Below are 24459 nucleotides of genomic sequence, written 5' to 3'. Positions count from 1 at the left end.
TGTGTTTGCATTATTCAATAAGGTCTTAGGGGTTGTAAACCCTCAAGTTTTTTCACCTTAATGCATCCTATGGGAGAAAGATCAATAGAGGGGAATCAGGACCTCCTTCCTCCTGCTGGTAATCCCTCTAGTGATGCATCCTAGTATTCTATTCGCTTTCCCACTGCCTGGTCACACTGTTTGCTCATTTTGTAATCATCTGAAATAAGCACCCCCAAATCTTTTTCTTCTGTAGTGCTGGCCTACACTGTATCCCCAATGTTGTACTCTCTCAGGGGATTCTTTTTCCCTAGGTGCATTTACATTTAGAAACATTGAACTGCAGCCTCCACTGCTTTGACCAATCTTCCAGCAATGGCAAATCATGTTCCATGTAGAAGAAAAGACAGTAAAGGGGCACCCGGTACCGGGCGGTCCTTCACTCTTCTTTCTTCTACATTGTACGATGAGTAAACCTTAAGGACACACACCGAGTTAGCAGCCGCAGCCCAAGCCCAAACAGGGATCACCATCACTTATTTTCCAAACTGGACACGGACCTCTGGAAACGAATTCTTTCCATCTGCCCACTCCCTGCCAATCTATAACACTGACTGACCGAGTCAGCCCAGCCCGATCTACACCCATTCTTCTCAAATCATGTTCCATGTTACAGACACCTCCAGGGGTATCAACCCTATTACACACCTTTGTATTATCAGCAAAAAGACACCTTACCCAACACCTTACACCTTACCCAACAACCCTTTAGTTATATAATTTACATATAGAATAAATAGAACAGGACCCAGTACAGAGCCTTGTGTTACACCACTAGTGACTGCTCTCTGTTCTGAGTGAACCTCATTTACAACCACACTCTGGTATGTATCCTTTAGCCAACTGCATATCCACTGAACCACCCAAGGATTAAGTCCTAGCTTGTACAACTTTTGTATTAGATCATTATGTGGAACTGTATCAAATGCCTTGTTGAAATCAGGTAAATAAGAGTTATTTCCAGGACTCCATGTACATGGGCTCATCATAATTTATGTTTCAGGCACTTGGGATACACATTTTAGATCTGCTGATGTGCAGATCTAAGCTGTCATTTCTGTGACTTGCAAGAACCTCAATCCATCATAGAGATGAGTGGATGCTCTTTCAAAAGCTTCTGATAACAATGTCAGCAGAGATGTGCAATCAAGAAGATCTCAGAGTTACAGGGTACCCTTAGACATTTTTGATCATGAAAGCCATTTTTTCCAACCAATTTGATAGTCATTCAAGGGCTATTTTGGTAATATGCCTAAATAGATCACAAGTTAGGCATACAGTAATAAACCTTGCTGTGAGATAGTGTGGCACCATTGGAACAATTTATGTGAAAATTGCATCATTTTGTCTGGGTGGAATTTTGCCATGACTGCATTTTATTGCAACACGAGACTCAAACATATAAACCAAGCTGTAAAATCCTAATGGAGTAAGCCTATATAAAGTGGTTTGAAGAACAGAAACGTGCACTACTGCAACCAAGAGGAGAAGACCTTGCTTAAAATCCAGAACCATGAGCAGCTTGAACTGGGGTTATGAGCCACACAATGGTAAGTGTACTCTAGTAAAGGAATAACAACAGGGAAAAAATCATTTGCCATAGTTGTTGGGCTCATGCACTGGGATAAAAGCTGTATATCTGTCTGCGATTCATAAAAATTATTTTATTAATGTTTCATTCTTTCTGAAGATTTATGTGAGAAAAATGAATAACCAATGATAACATGAAAATCTGCTTCTCCACCAAAAACTCATTTTTCTCTATAGCCTGACCTGCAAGACTTTTCTGTTTTTTTTTTTTTATTATTATTATCTAGAGGTGATTTTCATACCAATTTGATATATTGTTTAAGGCTTTAAATGCACGGTAGAAGTTATTAATTACATAAAGTCACAATAGGTGAATCATGCGACATATAAAAAAAAAGTCCTCCAATGTATGGGGAAATATTAAAAAATCCTCCAATGGAAAAAAGGTGAATAAGTCAAACTACAAATTAAAGTGACTTTCTTCTGTGACTTTAAGACAGACAGAGTGATTCCACTACCACAGAGAGTGCACACTTACCAGCAGCACAAGCTTAAGAGCTTGTAGCTAACACCCAGACAGGGCCTTTACCTCCAGGAGCCTCAGGTAACCGATCAAACCATTTACCACTATGGACTGTAGATCGTAAAGATGGTCAGAAGCCCAGCATTCAAATCCAAAATCGATGTTGATAGTAATAATTCCTCTGCTGCCACTTCCAGCAAAGAAGGCAGCAGAGGAGATATGACCATCAACATCGAGTTTTCATGTAACTGATTTAGTTACTGATTTAGAGCAGGATATCACACATAAAAAAATTCAAAGAAACGTTATGGATTTTAAAGATAATAAAGTGTAAAAATAGAATAAAGACCAATATAGGAACAATAAAGACTGTAATGTCCTTTTACAACAAGTATGATTATAAGAAGTATACCAGGAATCAAGATTTAGGAAATATAGGATACACTCCAGAAAGAGAAGAAGTAAGGCAAAATAGAAAAGGGAATATTAGGAGAAGGAATTTATATTTTCAGTAATGTAAATTCAAATAAAATGAATTAAGGGTTTTAAATAAAGAGTTTCCATATACACTGCTCATAGAAGTATTATTCACTGACAGAAATTGAATTTTGAAATAAGTAATATTGGTGGTAATAAAGGCATAAATGGTCATCTGGCTAATACATTGGTATTCACATCCCAAAATAGCATCAATTAAATTTAGGGATTTAAACACAACGTGGTGGGAAATATCTGAAAATTAAGAAACAGAAATTCAGAGGAATTTAAATTGAGGATAAAATATCTCAAACATAGAAAAGATGGAGTTATATGTCTCACCGTTAAAAAAAGGGTAGGATAGTACTGAATAAGCAAGAATATGAAAAAGAGATGAGAATAATGGATGATAGAAACGCACGTTTAATCTTGAAAAGTGATCCTACACATCTGTGTACACATTTGTGTAGTAAAAAAAGGTAAGTTAAAATTTCACTCAGCCTTGGAAATATTTGTATGAATAGATTGGAGTGGGGAAAAGATTATTTATGGAAAAGATTGTCCCCAACTATATAAATGGCACCACTTCATAGACAACATATGTATAAAATGGCGAATACATGAGAAATATCTTATCGTATTTGGAAGAAGCACAGAGCAATGAGTTAGAATTTAAGTTATCACGTCTAGTAGATAAGAGCCAGTGCTTTAGATCTTAAAATATTTAAACAGGAAGACGTTTATAATAAACCCCACTTGAAAACAGCAGGATTGTTACATCTTGGTGACAGTAGTTACCACCCAAAGTGGTTATTACAGATACAGTATGTATAAGAAGTATGTATAAGAAGAATCTGTGACACACAATGATGTACAACAGATTAATAAACTGAAAGAAATATAGGAGTACAAAGGATATAAGAAGGAATTGCTTGAAAATTATAGTAAACAAAATTAGCAATTATGGAAAGATGTGAGGCAATAAAAATCAAAAGAAAAGATGACGATATGAAAAGACAATACAGTTATTATTATGGATATTAGTGCCCCATAAAGGCACATAGAAAATATCATTAAAAATACTGGCAAGTCATATTGGGAAACAAAACTTCGGGTCCAAATCTCCCCCCAAAAAGCAGGATTATATATAGAAAACACCTACCTGTCTCACAATAAAATTAAACCACCAAGTAGAAATAAGCAATATACTTTTCTAGATAAAATAGGCTTCTACACATTTGGTAAATGTTCAGGATGTCTCCATAATAATTTTTATAAAAAAAGAATGTCGTTCATGCCAATAATGATTAAAATAGATAATCAGAATAAACAATACATTTTTTGTACGCTGTGATACAAAATGTGTGGCATACATATTGCAATGATTTTGTGGCACCACATTAACTTTAGCCAAGTGTATTAGTGAGCATATAAAGTGCACCCGGAAAGTATTCACAGCGCTTCACTTTTTCCCCATTTTGTTATGTTACAGCCTTATTCCAAAATGGATTACATTCATTATTTTACTCAAAATTCTACAAACAATGCCTCATAATGACAACATGAAAGAAGTTTGTTTAGAAGCTTTGCAAATTTAATAAAAATAAAAAACAAAAAAAATCCCATGTACATAAGTATTCATAGCCTTTGCTCATTACTTTGTTGAAGCACCTTTGGCACCAATTACAGCCTTAAGTCTTTTTGAGTATGATGCTACAAGCTTGGCACACCTATTTTTGGGCAGTTTCTCCCAATCTTCTTTACAGGACCTCTCAAGCTCCATCAGGTTTGATGGGGAGTGTCAATGCACAGCCATTTTCATATCTCTCCAGAGATGTTCATTCAGGTTCAAGCCTGGGCTCTGGATGGGCCACTCAAGGACATTCAAAGAGTTGTCCCGTAGCCACTTCTTTGTTATCTTGGCTGTGTGCTTAGGGTCGTTGTCCTGTTGGAAGATGAACCTTCGCCCCAGTCGGAGGTCCAGAGTGCTCTGGAGCAGGTTTTCATCAAGGATGTCTCTGTACATTGCTGCATTAATCTTTCCCTCGATCCTGACTAGTCTCCCAGCTCCTGCCGCTGAAAAAAATCCCCACAGCATGATGCTGCCACCACCATGCTTCACTGTAGGGATGGTATTGGCCAGGTGATGAGCGGTGCCTGGTTTCCTCCAGACATGACACTTGCCATTCAGGCCAAAGAGTTCAATCTTTGTTTCATTAGACCAGAGACTATTATTTCTCATGGTCTGAGAGTCCTTCAGATGCCTTTTGGTAAACTCCAGGTGGGATGTCATGTGCTTTTTACTAAGGAGGGGCTTCCATCTGGCCACTCTACCATACAGGCCTGATTGGTGGAATTCTGCAGAGATGGTTGTTCTTCTGGAAGATTCTCCTCTCTCCACAGAGAAATGCTGGAGCTCTGTCAGAGTGGCCATTGGGTTATTGGTCACCTCCCTGACTAAGGCCCTTCTTCCCTGATCACTCAGTTTGGCTAGGTGGCCTGCTCTAGGAAGAGTCCTGGTGATTCCAAAACTTCTTCCATTTACATATGATGTTGGCCACTGGGCTCATTGGACCTTCAATGCTGCAGAAATGTTGCTGTATCCTTCCCCAGATTTGTGCCTTGATACATTCCTGTCTCGGAGGTCTACAGACAATTCCTTGGAGTTCATGGTTTGGTTTGTGCTCTGACATGAACTGTTAACTGTGGGACCTTATATAGACAGGTGTGTGCCTTTCCAAATCATGTTTAATCAACTGAACTTACCACAGGTGGACTCCAATCAAGTTGTAGAAACATCTCAAGGATGATCAGTGGAAACAGGATGCACCTGAGCTCAATTTTGAGTGTCATGGCAAAGGCTTTGAATACTTATGTACAAGTCATTTTTTGTTTTTTTTAATAAATTTGCAAAGATTTCAAACTTCTTTCACGTTGTCATTATGGGGTATTGTTTGTAGAATTTGGAGGAAAATAATGAATTTTATCTATTTTGGAATAAGGCTGTAACATAACAAAATGTGGAAAAAAATGAAGCACTGTGAACACTTTCCGAATGCATTGTACAGTATATAATATTCAAAAAGGGTATAAGAATTTGAATACATCTGTACAGTTTAAAACCATAAAAATGCAATGGGGCTTCAATTTTGGGGAATAGAAAAAATGAAAATAGGATGGAACGTTATCACAAGCAGAAACAGGATGGATCTATACAATGGACACCTTGATTTCTATGGGGTAAATATTGATATAGGTCTTGATTGTTTCATTACATCAATAGTTAGCTCTTTTGCACAATATATAAGACCCGTGGGTGATGGAGTCAAAGTGTTTTTGAATTTTTTTGTATAGATATTAGCATGTATAAGTTTAACTGTATGTAGCAATATTGTGATTAATTCCAATATTAACAGTTAAGCTGAATGTGTTAAATAGGTTAGACACCTAGGGATTTATGAGTACTATGCACTTGGTGAGGGTACAAAATTAAGGGGAGAGAGGTTGCACTATATTAAATTTATTGTAATCAGGCACTACATTTTACTTTATGGATCAAGGGGTTTAGCTGCAGCCCAGTACTGTAAACCACCCTTAATTTATAAATGGTTTATTTTCTTTACTGTATATTAGTACAACCCTATTAATGCACAGAAACTGCAGGTTTCATGAGTTACTAACTAATAAAATAAAATCTTCAGGGCATGCTGGGAATTGTAGTTTAGCCAAATATATAATTTTAGCTTTATATTTGCATAGCTGTTCTCATAGAATATCAGGTTTAGGGGTCAGCTCAATCACACAATTTGTGTAACAAATCCAAAAATTCAGTCAACTTAAAGTGTTACTAAACCCAAGACCCTGCATTCACTATATCTAGTCTCCCACAGTACACAGAACATAGAAATGAATTTTTTTAGTAAATATAAACTGCTAAATACCTTTTCTCATGAGCAGCGTATAGCAGTCTTCTGACTTCTATCATTGCCTGGTTAAAGTTTGTAGAAGGAATGTTCATACTGCACTGACTGTCCTATCAGGATGCAGAACCCCTGACCCCCTGTCTGGACAGGGCTGATTGGCCCTATGCTGATCACATGCACTCTCCCAAGAAAAATAAAAAAAACTCTCTAGCAATACACACCACAAAACTGAGCATGAGCAGCCTGACTCCAAATGCTCTGTCTGGATATGTTTTGGGGTCAGTGGAAGAAGGGGGGGATCTGTGCACACAGCCTTTTTACACATTGCACAGGATTACCCTCTTAGGTTCCACAGTGAGTATAACAAGCACTCTTTACTGCATATACAAACTGATTTTACTGTTGTGGGTTTAGTAACAATTTAAGTATCCTAATAACAAATGCAGTTTTACATCTTTTAGACATGTGTACTTGTTTATAAATCTAATGTTTTTGCCTAAAAATGACCAACATGAGAGCAATGACTTGTGACTTGTTCTTTTTAGGGCCTGATCAGTGGCACAAACTTTATCCCATTGCTCAAGGAAATTTCCAATCTCCAGTTGATATAAAAACCCAGGAAGCCAAATCTGATGGGTCACTGCAATCTCTTAGCATTAACTACAACCCATCTTCTATCAAGTCCATTATCAACATTGGACATTCCTTCCATGTTATTTCTGAAGACAAGGAAGACATCTCAGGTAATCCTAAATCCAGTAAAGAACACCTGGAGTTTCAGATAATTTGATTTCTATTATGAGTTGAGTGGAAGATAGAGAAGTGTCATCTACCCTCTTTGAGCACTTAAATGAGCATAGTTTTGTTACGTATTTTAGTTACAAACTAACATACCTACTACAATTTTGACAATATAACTTAAATATTTCATTTTACAATCAAATTACTTTTTCAGTTGTGAAAGGAGGTCCACTCAAAGCAAGTTACCGTCTAAACCAATTCCACTTCCACTGGGGACCTTCCAATGACTTGGGATCAGAGCATACTGTGGATGGAAAGAGCTATTCTGCAGAGGTACTACTTCACCATGTACACCCTGTATTATCAGTGCAGCAATTTACTCTTTTCTTTCTTTATTCGTTGTATACAATCAGTGGCGGAATTACCAGGGTCACAACAGTTGCACTTGCGACTGGGCCCTGCCATTCTGTCACTATAGGGGGGCCCCAGCGGGATTGCTATTCGCACAGGTCTGAGCGAAGAGCGTGTCTCTCATGGAACAGCAGCACAGAGCCGGCATTGACAGTTCTATGTCCCCCTCCATCTGTCCTCTCTTGCACAGGATGAGAGAGGACACGGCTTACAGCTGATCTGCTCCCCCATTTCCCGCGGAGCACACACAGGAGAGGGGAGGGGGGAGAAGGGGGAACAGATCAGCTGTGTCCTCTCTCATCCTGTGCGAGAGCGAACGGACAGAAGGGGAGATAGAACTGTCAATGCTGGTTCTGTGCTGCTGGTCCATGAGAGACATGCTCTCTGCTCAGAGCTGTGCTGTCCTGAGAACTGGCACTGATGAGCACTGATAGAAGGCACTGATGGACACTGATGGACACTGATATAAGGCACTGATGAGCACTGATAGAAGGCACTGAAGGACACTGATAGAAGGCACTGACGAGCACTGTTGGAAGGCACTGATGGACACTGATAGAAGGCACTGATGAGCACTGATAGAAGGCACTGAAGGACACTGATAGGAGGCACTGATGAGCACTGATAGAAGGCACTGATGATCACTGATAGAAGGCACTGATCGGAGGCACTGATGGACACTGATAGAAGGCACTGATAGAATGCACTGATGAGCACTGATAGAAGGCACTGATGGGCACTGATAGAAGGCACTGATGAGCACTGATAGAATGCACTGATGAGCATTGATAGAAGGCACTGATGGGCACTGATAGGAGGCACTGATGGGCACTGATAGGAGGCACTGATGGACACTGATAGGAGACACTGATGAGCAATAATAGGAGGCACTGATGGACACTAATAGGAGGCACTGGTGGGCACTGATAAGAGGCACTGATGAGCACTTATAGGAGGCACTGATGGGCACAGAGAGGAGACACTGATGAGCACTGATAGGAGGCATTGATGGGCACTGATAGGAGGCATTGATGGGCACTTATAGGAGGCACTGATGGGCACTGATAGGAGACACTGATGAGCACTGATAGGAGACATTGATGGGCACTGATAGGAGGCATTGATGGGCACTGATAAGAGGTATTGATGGGCACTGATAGGAGGCACTAATGGGCACAGATAGGCTGCATTGATGAGCACTGATAGGCAGCACTGATAGGAGGCACTAATGTGCACTGATAGGTGGCATTGATAGGCACTGATAGGTGGCACTGATGGACTGCACTGATGGGCACTAAGGAACACTGATAGGCAGAACTCAGGCAGTATTGATGAGCACTGATAGATGGCACTGATGGACAGCATTGAAGAGTACTGATAGGTGGCACTGATGTACGCTGTTAGGCAGCATCCGTGAGTACTGATAGGTGGTGCTGAAAGGCAGAATTGATGGGCACTAATAGGCGGCATTAATGAGTACTGATAGGTAACACTTGTAGGCGGAATTAATGAGCACTGATAGGTTGCATTGATGAACACTGATAGATGGCACTGATGATTGGGGTACTGATTGTCAGTGTAAACAATTTACTGACATTCTTGATAGTTAACGGCAGTCCTGACCTCACACAGACACAGCGTGGGATGAAAGGGCTGCGGATAACCGACAAGTAAAGGGCTGCTGTGATTGCACTGGATGCGTGTCCCAGGGGGCATACGGGAAGCAGGGTTCTGGGAGGATGTCCATGGACACCCTCCCAAAATTGGAAGCCTGAAGCTCGGATGGAAGGGGGGCCCATCATGGTTTCTTGCACTGGGACCCTGAAGGTTCTAGTTACGCCTCTGTATAGAATACATATATATATATATATATATATATATATATATATATATATATACTGTATTTACATACACACTTCTATACAACACTACACTGTTTAAGCTTGATAGAGTTTGGTCATGTAGTACATTCTATGGCAAGACTGATATGATACATGATTTCCTTATCCTGACTGTATAAATGTATAATCTGTAAGTTCATTATATGTTCCCAATGAAAAAGACAATGTTCCCACTGGATCCATGCCTTCAAAAAGAGATATTGTATTGCAGAGTTTATTTCCTCTAGAGCCTTTTCACACTTTTTCAACACGTGGTAAAATATGGGCATTCCTGCAACACACAATAATCAACCTGCTCTTTGTTTTGTGCATTGTGGTGCCGGTTATTGTGAATAGCACCCCAACACATTTTGTATGTGCATATTTTTATCCATTGTGGTGTGTCAGCAGCTCATTTAAACCAAATGGACTTCCTTAACACAACACACATTACCACGTACCATAGCATGTATACATAACGCACCGCAATGGAATGTGCCGTCAATCTTTACATAAAAATGTTAATATTTTAAATTCATATGGGATCATGATCCTGAATGGTTGTAACTCATTCCTGTAAACCAAATGTAAAACCAACTTCTTTATTGTACTTTTATAAAAAAAAAAAAAAGAAAAACAATATGTCTTTTTATAGGAAATACTGTACATGGTAAATCTTTACCAACCTCTTTTTTATATATTTTTTTGGGGATATTTATTATAGCAAAAAGTAAAAAAAAAAAAAAGTTTGGTAGATGCTTTTTATATACATTTGTCCCTTTAACCCCTTGCCGACCGGCTCATGCCCATATACGTCGGAAGAATGGCACGTACAGGCATATTAACGTACCTGTATGTTGTCCTTTAAAACGCGGCATTGTGGGCGCGGGCCGGCGCGCACAAGCGTCAGCCGCAAGCTCTGTGAGTGTGATCACGGGTCCTGCGGACTCGATGTACACGGGGATATCCGCGATCATCTCACGGAGAGGAAGAACGGGGAAATGCTGATGTAAACAAGCATTTCCCCATTCTTTCTAGTGACAGGACACTGATCACAGCTCGCCGTGATCAGGAGCGCTGATCAGTGTCGTGTCATGCGTAGCCCACCCCCCCACAGTTAGAACACATCCCTAGAACACACGTAACCCCTTCAGGGCCCCCTACTGGTTAACCCCTTCCCTGACAGTCACATTTACACAGTAATCAGTGCATTTTTAATCGCACTGATCGCTGTATAAATGTGAATGGTCCCAAAATAGCACCAAAAGTGTCCAATCTGTCCGCCATAATGTCGCAGTCACCATAAAAATCGCAGATTGCCGCCATTACTAGTAAAAAAACGTATTGATAAAAATGCCATAAAACTATCACCTATTTTGTAGACGCTATAACTCTTGCACAAACCAATTAATAAATTGCGATTTTTTTTTTTTTACCAAAAATATGTAGAATATGTATCGGCCTAAGCTGAGGGAAAAAAACATTTTATATATAAATATATATTTATTATTGCAAAAAGTAAAAAATATTGCGTTTTTTTTCAAAATTGACGCTCTTTTTTTGTTTATAGCGCAAAAAATAAAAACAGCAGAGGTGATCAAATATCAGTTTTTTTTGGGAGCCACGTCGCACGACCGCGCAATTGTCAGTTAAAGCGAAGCATTTCCGAATCACAAAAAACACTCTGGTCTTTGGCCAGCCAAATGGTCCGGAGCTGAAGTGGTTAAAGTGACAGCTCTATTTATGTTAGGTATTTCTTTGGCACAGTGATAAGATCTTAGGTACCGGCACATTGTGAGATCTGATTTTCTATTAATAACATTTCTTTAGCGTTCCTCTAAATTGCCTTATAATGGGACCATTAAAGTGATAATTAAAAGCGAGCTGCACCCTAAACTTTTTTTTTTTTTTGCCCATAGCAGGGAAGTGCTATAACCCAGACCATCTCCCTAATGGGAGATTTACCCTTACTTCCTATCTAAGTGATTTCCTTTTCACAAGGACAGGAAGTCAAGTAAAATCTCTATGGTGGGGACACAGCTAACAATAAGAAAGTCTACAGAGGTTCTAACCCCTTTAACCCACAGTTTAAAAACAAAAAAAAAAGAACTGATTAGTTCATTCAATGAAAATTTAACTATGGCTGCACTACTGGTTGGCAGATGTATAAATGTTTAATTATCTTTTGGACTGTGTTTGTGTGTTGGCAGTTTTTTCTACAATTGTATTTTGAGATTCGCTTTACTAGGAGACACTATTTGGTATATTTATTACCAGTCAACACCAATGAGCAGATATGCCAGCAATGTGACAGCATAAAGCAGTTAAAAAATACAATTTTAAAGGATAAGTTCACTTAAAAATAAAAAATAAAAACATCTTTTTGCAGGTAAAAAATGTGCATTTATTATTTTTTTTCTTAGGAGCCTGCAGAGCATTGCGCCCATGGTTGGCAGATTGCAGGTGCAATGTCAGACTCCTGCAGACACTCAGTACAGCTGCCTGCCTTTAACTCCCATAGGGGCAGACAGTTACTGAAGTGCAGGAAGATCAATGAGCTATGGGGGCGCTCACCAGCACCCTCACAATTCATTGAGAACTACAAGCCGTCTGCCGCAGTGGAAACAGGACTTGTAGTTCATTTAGTCACAGATCTGTGCAGGCCCAAAATATGGGAGTAATATGCAATGTTACTAAAGGTTAGTTCGCCTTTCATTTACCTGTTCTCTTTTATCCATGCCTCTGTAATCTGAATGCCACTGAGCCTAATGACTCTTATAATAGGTATACTGTTCTGAAAATATTTTCATGTTTGATACTGAAAATCCAATGACCATCTAATAGAAATCCTGTACAAGCATTATGTCTGCTAAGCCAGTAGATGGCTCCCTTATTTCCTGACTGATTGGATGACATTCTTCTCTTGCAGTTGCACCTTGTTCACTGGAACTCAGAGAAATATTCAAGCTTCGCTGAAGCCTCTAAGAATCTTGATGGATGTGCAGTGCTGACCGTGTTCCTGAAGGTCTGGAATAAATATAATCCCTATGGGTTTTGGGTTCACACTTCTCATTTATTTAGCATGTAATTGTCAATTTCCTACAACCTCTATTTTAAACGTAGGGATTGTGCTTGTAGGTGCTCTATATAGGATCCCATCTATCCCAGTCTTACTGATTTAGCCTATTTGAAGGGCTCAGAGACACAAGCAACAAATGATAGCATTTCTGGGTCTATTAATAAAAAAGGTATTGTCTCAGCATTCACACAGCTGTAGCAAATAAACCCTGTAAGGAGTCTAATATGTTTATTTCCTATGATCATCAGCTCTATCTAGTGGCCATAATATGTAATTTTGCTGAGAAAACCTCAATCAAGAAAATACTGCATTGTGGCCACTAGATAAAGCTAGAAATCATAGGAAAAAAGATAATAGACACATTACACGGATTAGTCACAGAAGCTGTACTAAGATATAGTGGGGAAGGGTACTTCAGTACCCATCCTGCCAGAACTGTCACATGGTACTGCTAGAATTGTCACATAATACTACAGTACCAGTACTGCCAGGATTTACACATGGCACTACAGTACTCATACTGACAAAAATGTTACACGACACTACTGTACCCATACTGCTAGAACTAGCACATGGTACTACAATGACCATACTGCCAAAACTATCACGTGGAACTACAGTACCTGCACTGCTAGAACTGCTAGAACTGTCATGTGGTACTACAGTACCCGTACTGACAAAAATGTAACATTGTACTACTGTGTACTAACCGTGCCCTAATCCTGGCACACAGAGATACAGTGCATATACAACAGAGTAGAAAATAATTTAACCCCAATATGTGCTATATCCCCCAAGGTAAACAAACTTAATGTGCACAAATAAACCGTGCAGTGAACATGTGAAATGGTAATATCAACAAAATGCTCCAAACTGAATCAGTGCAAACCAGGTGCTAAAAGTGCAATAAACAAATAAATAATAAAATAAATAAATAACGTTAATTCATAAATGATTCATATATGCAAACAAAAGCTGAAAAATGACATGTGCCAGCCAAAAAGTGCAGAGTGTCACACAATACATATACTTAATCGTCCATCATAAACTAGACATATATTAAACACAAAAGTCCTTAATGAAAGTGATGACAACTATGCTTTAGTGATGACGTTTTTAAACGTGCTGTGATTCCATGTGCCACATATCATGCAATGGTGAAACAAAAGGTGACCCCCCCAAGGTAAAGCGCTCACCTTAGGGAATGTGACTAAGTCACTAGACAGAGTCAGGAAATGCTTTTGAGCCACCCAGCGCTCAGTGTGGATCACAGGAAAACAGGCTCCAGCATAGGCTCAAATCATAGGTAAAAAGAGAAAGGAAGCATATGGTGTGATAACGTTTAAAAAGTGTTTATTAACAAGGTCAGATAAAAAACTCTCCCCCAGAAGGGGGTACTCACATTTTAAGGGTGCGTCAGTGCACCACTCAGAAGAGGCATATAACCTGGATAAAACAATAGGTAATGGATGTAGCAGTGAGGTTATGGAGACCGTCCCAGCACAGACAGCTGCTGCTGCCTAACACTCCGTTCTGGCCCCTCCCCTATGCGTCTTCGACACAGGGCATACGTGTCATCATCAGGGGGAATCACAGCGCATCATATTTATTTATTTAATATTTCACACGCATTACAAGGCGTGATTCATGTATGCGGCTGTGTAGTGCTTACTTTTAGGTTCATTTTGGCTCGTAGGAATTTTTCTTTGTTCATTGTACTACTGTACCCATACTACCAGAACTGGCACATGGTACTACAATAACCATATTGCCAAAACTATCATATGGTACTACAGTACCTGCACTGCCAGAACTGTCACACGGAACTGCCAGAATTGTCACACGGTACTACAGTACCCATACTGCCAGAATTGTCACACGGTACTGCCAGAATTGTCACATGGTACTACAGTACCCATACTGCCAGAACTGTCACACGGTACTGCCAGAATTGTCACATGGTACTACAGTACCCATACTGCCAGAACTGTCACACGGTACTGCCAGAATTGTCACATGGTACTACAGTACCCATACTGACAAAACTGTCACAAGATACTACAGTATCCAAATGACAAAACTGTCACATGGTACTACAGTACCTGCACTGTCTGAACTGTTACACTGTACTGCTAGAATGCTAGAACTGTCACATGGTGTTACAATACTCATACTGACTAAACTCTCACATGGTACTACAGTACCCGTACTGGCAGAACTGTAACATGGTACTACAGTACCCAAACTCTTAGAACTGTCATATGGTACTACGGTACCCACACTGATAGAACTGTCACATGGTAATACTGTCTCCGTACTGCAAGAACTGTCACGTGATACTACTGTAACCATAGTGCTAGAACTGTCACATGGTACTAGAGCACCTGCATTGCTGGGACTGTCACATTGTGCTGTACTATATGTGTATTGTGTGGGTTCTTGTCTGTTTCTGTATAAGAGTATTATGGCAGCCACAATACAAAAGTCTAAATGGGCCCTTACTGAATAACATGTGGGCTCCTTTAATGATGTCGGAGGGGGGGCACTTGAGGCCTCCTTCCTCTAGTAAGTTGGCGTTCACTCTTTTGATCATTTAACAGCAAACCTAAAACTCTTGTCCACAAATGCCTCATAAGTACCACATGATTATCAGTATGCTGCAGATGAAGTATTTAACATAGGATTAAAATGCATTATATAGGGACACTTAGGAGAGGAGAAAAATCACTATATATACCAATCTAACATTCCTAGAGTGTTTCTGAGCTTGTGCAATATCTGTATAATTATGTACCAACAACTATGTAGTAAAATGGCTTACATCATCATTAAAGTGCCATTACTATAGAGATGACTACATATATAGTAAATTATAGAAAGCATTTGGAAGTGCATTTACTGTATCCTATAGGCCATTTGCACACCGGAACCAAGATTATTATTTTTTTCTAATTTATAACTGCAGGCCAATGCTATGTCCAGCTTCAAGCATGTCTTATCATCCTGACTGCCTGTTATTACTGTATTCAGATAGCATTATGTATTTATTGTAGGTTGGCAATGCCCATCCAGGACTGCAGAAAGTTGTGGATGCATTGGGTCAAATTAGAACAAAGGTGAGTAATGCATTTCTTGTATTCTGGTATTAAATCCATTATTCACTTTCAGAGTACATAAAAATGAGTGACTTTTAAAGTTTCTGAAACACAGTAGACGGTTATAAGAAGCAATATGTGACAATGATGTACGATTCTGCTTACTGTGCCTGAAAGCAATGGTTATGTGTTAATTCATCCGCTTAATGATTTATTATTTGTTCTCATCTGGTTTACGGGAGATTTGGCTCCTGTAATGTGTACTTTTATATATTTGGAAGGGTAGGGGTAGTAATCAAGCACTCTAGAATGAAGGCGTAGGACAGAGTGGGGTTTCTTAGTTCCGTTGGTCTGAGATATCAACACATATATCATAAAAATACAGTTTTTATTTAAGTAAAGCTAAAAATGCATAAAAATATATAAAACATATCAATCAATGATTATAGGCATAGTCAGCATACAGAGTACATAATTAATATGGGTATTTTAAAAGAACATACATAGTTACTGTATATAAAGCCACATGCAACCATGTTTAAAGCTCTAGTAATACACATCATATTCATTTTACAAAATGATTATGAGTTACTTAAAAACACATATATAACATCATTCTGCAGTCTCTGACTACATAGCCCATTCACATGCTCCAAAGCCATAGCTATAACCACAGTGATATTTGCAAAAGGTGCATATGGTAATACATTTCTGATATTACTACTAAAAAGCGTTAAATCCACTGTGAAAAGCAAAATACTGAAATAACAGCAGGCAGGTTTTAGCAAATCAATGTGGGCTGCAGGTTGCAAGAAACAAGTTCTAAATGTATATAGAAAAGCTGCAGTAGGTGTTAGTCATTACCAGTAATAACATTGATAATGGTTATATACAGCCAAGGAAAAAAATAGCTATTGGGGAATGTCAGTAGTCAGTTGATGATATTGTGCCCAGCCAAGCAGTGAAGACTTCATATATTATGACAGTCCCATCTATAATGGCTCCCTATGGTATGCAGGCATGCAGTCATATATAACAAGCCATTTTATTCAGCATGGCAGAGCAGTGTTAGTAGCAGGTTGGATAAATATCACAAATGGAAAATAATAAGCAAAGAAAAGGTGCCTCTAAGTGCAGAAGTAAACACATTTTAATATCCCCAGCGGGATTAAAAACACTTACAGGATAGGCAGGCAAAAACGGCACATCATAACGATAAGTAGGATGGTGCGTTATGCAGCATTGGAAGGGGTCATGGCGGAGGAAAACCTTCAGGCTGTTCGTGTGTGATCACAGCGGGTCCAATCAGAGTCAGCAGCAGAATATCCAAGACGCTGAAGCCGTTGGTGGAAATTACGTTATCCAAGAGGAAAGGTTGATAAAGGAACCGGAAAGAGATCCGAAACGCGTCCCTCTTTTATGACCACTTCCTCCTTGCGGTCCAGGCTGGTTTGCTGTCCCTCAGCGCTGACATCACTTCTGGGTCCTCTCCTTTCCTCTTGGGTTAAGTCATCTCCACCGGCGGCTTCAGCGTCTTGGATACTCCGCTGTTGACTCTGATTGAACCCGCTGTGATCACACACAAACAGCCTGAAGGTTTTCCTCCACCATGACCCCTTCCAATGCTGCATAACGCACCATCCTACTTATCGTTATGATGTGCCGTTTTTGCCTGCCTATCCTGTAAGTGTTTTTAATCCCGCTGGGGATATTAAAATGTGTTTACTTCTGCACTTAGAGGCTCCTTTTCTTTGCTTGTGTTTTCTATAGAAACTACTTAGTTCTGTAAGCCGCAGCCATAAGTACTGAAGAATCCTTCACATCATTGCCCTTATCATCATTTTTGGACTTTATATAGAGACACTGTTTGTTTTATCTTGAAGTTTTGAGCGCCCCAGCCATTTTCCTTTTTTACATTGCAAATGGAAAATAATGCCTCTCCATAGAAAAGTACTTGAATTCACCAGGATGATAAGGCTGGAAGTGATGCCTTTACCCTGATGCATTTTGCCCCCGCACCCTATGACTAAAGCCAAGTGGGAGGGGCAAAATGCATCAGGGTGTGTAGTGTGATGGAGACATGTAAGCTGAGGTCGCTCCTTATTGTTTGTTCACCTGGGCTGGTTTGGAGTAGCACTGATCTTTTCCTCTTTACATTTACTAACCCTCTGGATTGGTATCAGGATAAGCCTGCACCCCATGCTCTGGGACACAGTGATATACTTTCACCTCTGCTTTGAGCGGTGCCCAAAGCAACATAACAGGTTACTGTAGTAATGATGTTACATGTGTTTTCATGTAATTCATAGTCATTTTGTGAATTTAATAGGTTGCGTATTACTAGAACATTATACACTGTTGCATGTGGCTATATCTAGAGCGATTATTTATATCCTTTTGAAATACCCATATTAATTAATATATGGGGCTGGCCATGTCTATGAATTTTTAGGTTTACTAAAATAAAGATTACATTTTTATGATACACTGTAGATATTCTGTTATATGATATTTTGGACCAGTGGAACTGAAAACCCACCATTCATGTGTTATGTCTCTATTTTATCCACGTTACCGTATCTATTACAAACACTTTCTAGATATAATGCAGCTTTTTCTGGGAGTTAAAAATGTATCCCTGTACCATGTAAAATTGAGCCGAACAGTGCATAGGATGGTCATGTATGGCACGTATTTCCCTATATGTTTTTTGGCAAAAGATAGATAGATGTCCAACTGAGAACAGTCTTGATGACACATCTGCCCAGCTCATGTAGCACACATGTGAAAACAATATCTTACATAGGAAAGGACTTTTTCCTTGTATGAACTCTGCTAACAAGATCAAAAAATGTATGTGAGATGAATGGCTCTAATTGGGGGAAAATGTTTCTAACTGCCTCATAAGGATGCAATACATGAACCAATCCACAGCAGATTACTGAAAGCATTGCTCAATTAAGTTAGATCTAGGTCAGCTAATCAGCATAGCTATTAGATTTTAAGTGCTAATGGAAAGGGTGTATTCCATGTTATTTCTAGCTTGTCCATTTTTTAAATGTTGAATATAGTGGGAAAGTGTTTACACCTCTGCCAGGAATTTTTTTTTGTCTGTAGCCGCACTTCGGAAATGTTCTCTCTCTTCCTGTTCCTATGATGGGGGGAAGCTGCCACTGGAACAGGAAGGCAGGAACAGCAATAAAAAAATTGTCTGAGGTTCTAACTCTTCTTCACTCCATCAGAGGAAATTTCCAGAATAGGGACTCCTGACAGAGGGTCTAACCCCTTTCCCGAAAACAAAATAAAATGCTTCCGCTGGACTGGGACTTTAACAGTTTATGTATGTTCACAAAATATAATTCAGGAAACATAAGAAAGGCATGGGGTGCTGAATCTCTTAAAGCAGCAGATTTTCTTAGTGAGTTCTTAAGCAATGTGGAGGAAATTATTATTTTTAGGCAAGATTGGTGGCCAAAGGTGAACTCTTTGTTTGCATAGGAACTGGGTGTGCCAAAAGCAGAACATATTAAGTTCAGATTAATGTTACTCAAGCTCTTGAATCAAAAAATCCAATGTGTTTTAGGTGTTCAACTTGTTCCCCTTAGTGAACACTTGGTAAGGCTGAGCAAAGCATGTAGTGTACCAATATAATTGGAAGGATCCTGAGGGGCAACTAGTATGACCATAATAACAATATTATTAATTTGGTTAAGTTGATAAATTAAAAAGAAAAAACTTTTTGTTAATTCTAAATTTTGTTGTAGGGTAAGCAAGCAGCCTTTACCAGTTTTGACCCATCATCCCTGCTTCCTGCATCAAAGGACTACTGGACATACATTGGCTCCTTGACCCACCCACCACTGCTTGAGTGCGTCACCTGGATTATATTCAGAGAACCCATAAGTGCCAGCCCTGACCAGGTAATGGAAACAGTGAATAAGCAAAAAAGTATTGATATGTTACAAGTTATCATGTATCAGTTTTCATAAATTAGTAAAAGGAACAAAAAGGGTAATTTGTAATGAAAGTGAAAGCCTCTTTTTTGTGCCCCATCTGGATAATACCATAGAGGTAAATTTTCCATACCATAAATTAAAAAAACAACAAGATCCATAGGGCCCCTTGCAATTGTGAAAGAATGTGTGCAAAACTGGGGACTGTAGGGCAGAAATCCCATTCTAAAGCTCCCTGGGAAATATCAGAAGCCATAATGTCTCAGATCTACCCTGAGCCTCTTGTGGTTTTTCACTTATTGGTAGTGGAGTAGACAGTATTCAGTAGCCCCTTTGGTAATTACAGACTCTAGTAGTGCCCTTGGAATTGGTGAATATTATTCAAGCTTAGAATTCTTCCAGCCTACAATAATTTTATGAACTTAAAAATAAATTTAAGCAGTGTTCCCCAGAGTGCATGAAATGTAAGGTAAATGGTGGTGAGTAAAAAAAAAGTCTTGGACTTTGACAAAGCGCATGCGCGCGAAACATGTAAGTCACAACAACAGAACAAGCTTGCATTGCAGGTGCGCTGACTGTCACTGGCTCCACTCTGCTTCTCCGGACCCTCCATACCTTGTGTCACCTTCCAGTGATCCCATAGGTTTAACACGGCCACAGACTATATCCAGGCGACACCACACCTTCCTTAGTCTGGGCACACGCGGCTCTTTGTCCTCCTGCCTTCGGCGAGACCATCCATCTTGGACCCAGCTGCATTTTTACCATCAGCAAGGTTACTGGCACCCCCCATGCCTTACCGCAAGCCCCCTGGAAGACTGTTAACCCCCCTCCCCATTCTGAGGTCATCAGTGGTAACATTGCTTTATCATACCTACTTCTACATCACATCATTGTTTTTATATCTGCTTTTTAATTTGTTGTTCTTAGACTCTGTTTAACTCATCATATCCATGATGGAATAAATTCTTTGATCATCCTTTACACAGTTTGAAGTGCCTGTTGTTGCAACCACTACATTTTGGATCCTACTCAGCGCTGCACATAGTTTTTTTCTGTTAATTTTAAATTGTTTCAGTGTCGTGCCAGCTGCACTGAGTCCAATCCATCATCAACCACGGAGTAAATACAGGCAGCTGAGCCACAGTTTTTTTTTTTTTTTTAAATAAAGGTTTTTTATTGAGCAAGAGAAGTAACAATGGAAGTTAATACAGTATTGGCATACTTTTCAATAACAGCAAAGCTGTATACAAATTCTAACTACATAGAAATTGTAACCAAATAAAAATAAAGAAATACAAACATTCATTTCGTATAGATTTAAAGATTACAGGTTTTAAGATGTACAACCAACTGCTGTTCCCAGCACAGAGGCAGGGTTAGAGTTTCTTGTTAAAATAAGAAAAGGAGAAAGGGAAAAAAAGAAAAAGAAAATTTCACGGGGGGGGGGGGGGCAGAAGGGAACAAGAATTCACTCGTTAAGAGGGTCACCGGTATAGGTTTTATTATTGTAACAGTGAACCATGTTTGGTAAAGATCAAACTGGCATGATTTAATTTAGTCTATCCAGGTCCTGAAAGGTCATACACCCTGTTGTCAAGCTGTCATAAGCTGAGCCGCAGTTTTACTGACCTGCGGCTGTCTAGCCAAACTGTCCCAATACAGCCGCATGGGACTATACAGATGCTCCAGCCGTGCTGAGTTTGACAGGTGGTACTTTAAAAGCATGGGTGACATTTAGATACTGAGAAGGTTGTGATGCTGGTAGACAACTGAGCAAAGTTTGAGAAATATTGTATGTCTGTCAACTGATCAGGTTTCAGTCAACACTGTCATCCTAATTTCTAATATATTTTGTTTTATCAGATAAATAAGTTCCGCAGCCTCCTGTCTTCTGGAGAAGGTGAGAAGGAGACCCCAGTTCTGTGCAATCATCGTCCACCTCAACCTCTGAAGGGTAGAGAAGTCCGAGCATCCTTCTAATAAACTATGTGTGGCAATTCAAACCAAAGCCAAATGACAATGATACACATTAACAAATGGCCATAGTTGTTTTCATCTCCTTTATGTAATAAAACGAATAAACTGAATTTGAACTGGTAATCTAATTGTGGGTTGCATATTTATTAAGTGCAGAAAGGCTTTGATTTTTTTACATCCAACTTGGTTCCATCATTTGCTGGATTTCCAAAGTTAACCAACTTTTTTTAAAAATGTAATTAAAACAGTGTACGCTTCGGGGAATATGGCTTTTGGTTAAATGGCAACTCCAGCCAGACAAAGCTAACTCCAGTCAAAGTACAACTGAAAGGGAGTTTTCTACTACCAAGAGATTTGTCAAGTAAAGCATGTATACTTCTGATCAGCCTAACCCCGGTTTTCACAAGTATATGTACCTTTGATTAATTGTAGGGGAGCCTATCCCTACAGTATGGTGTACATATATACTGTCAGGAGGATGATGGTCACAAGTGACAGGGAGAAGGCAACTGTAACAAATACATTCTTCTCTTCAGTTTATACAAAGGAAAAGGAGGGGTATAAAAAAAAACAAGAGAGTAACGTTAATAGCAGTACATTGAATGTACCCTTGTCGCTGACAAAGACCAGTGTTCAAAAAAGGCCAATGACTTAATGTAAGCAAATTACTAGGACTGGATAGCTTACACTTGAGCGTTCTTAAAGAATTTAGCCATGTTTTAACCAGACAATTATTCCTAATTGTTAAGCACAGCTTACTGACTGGAATGATACCAACTGATTGGTGAAAAGCTAAAGTGGTACCAGTATTCAAAAAATGGCTGAGATTTATGTATACCTGGAAACTACAGACCAGTCAGCCTAACTTCAATAGTATGTAAACTGTTAGAAGGAATGATAAGGAACCATATTCAAAAATTTGCTGATGAGAATAGTATCATTAACATGGATTTATGAAAGACCATTCTTGACAGACCAAACTTTTAACCAGAGGCATAGCTTGAAGCTTGTGGGGCCCGATGCAAATGTTGACCTGGGCCCCCCACACTACCACCCACCACGTCCAACGTGTGTGCAGATACACCCACCGCATGCCAAGATACTCAAAGTGGCTTAAGAGTTTAGAGTTCTTAGAGTTCCTCCTTACATTAGAGGACAGGGGTCACCCCTGGAGAATTAGCAGACAGGGATCACTGCTGGAGAATCAGAGGACAGGGACCCCTGGCAGGTCATTTGGCAGAGCTTCTTTCTAATTCCAGCACTGTAAACAGCTCCCCCCCCCACACAATACACAGGGTTGAAATCACATTCCTTTACACACAGACTATCAGCCTTCACAGGGTGTATCTGGCTTTTATGTTGCCGTTCTGACCTGTGAAATTCTATGGTCAGAACGGCAGTGTAGTTGCAGTAGGCAGATACACCCTATGCAGATCATGGCTAACTGGCTGTGTTGTGAAGGAATGTGATTTCAGCCTTGCGGAGGAGGAGCAGTATAGAATGCTGTACTGGGAAAGAAGCTCAGCAGCAGGCACAGCATCCAGGGCGGACGGGGTGGTCAGGGGGCTTTGGGGTGGCACAACTTAGATCTGAGGGGGACAAAGCCATGTGACAAGAAATCTGGAGCTTGCAGTCCCTCAGGGGCCCCTCAGGAGGTGTTAAGGGATTTGTTCTAACAATTTCTGAAGGTTTCTCTGTCAGTGTTGGCAGGTGTAGGGGGAAGGTCACCTCCCGGAGGTGTGTGTCTCTTCCCCAGTTGTCAGGGAAGTGGGGTAAGTGGACATCCCTGGGTGGGGGTGCAGAGAATCCCAGCTAGTGACTAGAAGACACTGAGCAGTGTCTTACCTCACCAGTGACATCGGTCCCATTGTGGCTACAGGACGGCACTCTCCTTCTCTTAACTCGCTGAGCTCGGTTACCATTCCATGTTGCCAGCACACAGCATAGACACTTCCCCATCCTGGGCTGTTCTCACCTCGTGCTCCTCTCCATTCAGGAAATGGCTCACAGCTTCTCCCCAGCCAATGAGAACAGAGGAGTGTGGACTGTGGAAGGCAAAGTAGAAGCCCAGTACTGGAGCGTGGCTGTGGGGCCCTAGAGCAGATCGGAGCTGGACTTTGTGGAGGATATGATAATATGACAGGGAGGCTGCAGGGGCCCCCTGGAGCTAGGGGCGGGGTTGCGATTGTGACCCCTGCAACCCCTTATGCTAACATTCTATGAGCTGTAATTTGGAGAGAGGAAAGCCTGTGGACATTGTGTATCTGGATTTCACTAAGGCATTTCATACAGTACCGCATAAACATTTAATTTACAAATTAGGGTCTTTTGACATGGATGAGATTGTATATACCTGAACCAGCTTTCAGAAAACACACCAAAAATGTGGGACATAATAGAAGCCTACGGGAAACCACAGGTAAGTGCACAAAACTGCAGATACAATCCACTGTACCCACCTGCGGCCAAACTGCAGCGCATGAGTGTGAAAGAGATCTAACACTGTTCTCTTCTGTTCTTGCAAGGACAGTACAATTTTTAGGTAGTTGAACATCTGAAACCCTAAAAAAACTGTGTCAGTGCTACTCAACAGAAATACATACAGATAAAAAATAAATAAATAAATAAATAAATAAATACAACAAAACTGACAGGTTCTAATCCTCCTCCACACTAACAAAAAAGGTTTTATCCAGAACATAATTTTGTCTAGAGATTTTAGATCTAAATCAACAGAAAATGTTCAAAACATTTGTCAGGGTTTTTCTGACTGTCTAAAAGGCAAAATGTTTTTTTTTTTCATTTTGGCTAGCGTAAACGAGGGTTTT

General features: G+C 40.0%; 1 protein-coding gene across 1 annotated transcript; it reads left to right on the top strand.

Moving 5' to 3' along the window:
- Positions 1-1435: 1435 nt before the first annotated feature.
- CA1 (carbonic anhydrase 1) lies at positions 1436-21754 on the top strand. Its single transcript, XM_073631904.1, has 7 exons — positions 1436-1589; positions 7038-7235; positions 7448-7566; positions 12454-12549; positions 15657-15719; positions 19463-19618; positions 21518-21754. Exons 1-7 carry the CDS (start codon positions 1553-1555, stop codon positions 21632-21634), a joined length of 786 nt encoding a protein of 261 aa, XP_073488005.1. The 5' UTR covers positions 1436-1552; the 3' UTR covers positions 21635-21754.
- The last annotated feature ends 2705 nt before the right edge of the window (positions 21755-24459 follow it).

Source organism: Aquarana catesbeiana, linkage group LG05 (genome assembly GCF_042186555.1).
Source record: "Aquarana catesbeiana isolate 2022-GZ linkage group LG05, ASM4218655v1, whole genome shotgun sequence".
Taxonomy (NCBI): Eukaryota; Metazoa; Chordata; class Amphibia; order Anura; family Ranidae; genus Aquarana; species Aquarana catesbeiana.
Note: the sequence above shows the minus strand (reverse complement) of the source record. Positions and strands in the feature narration are given on the sequence as shown.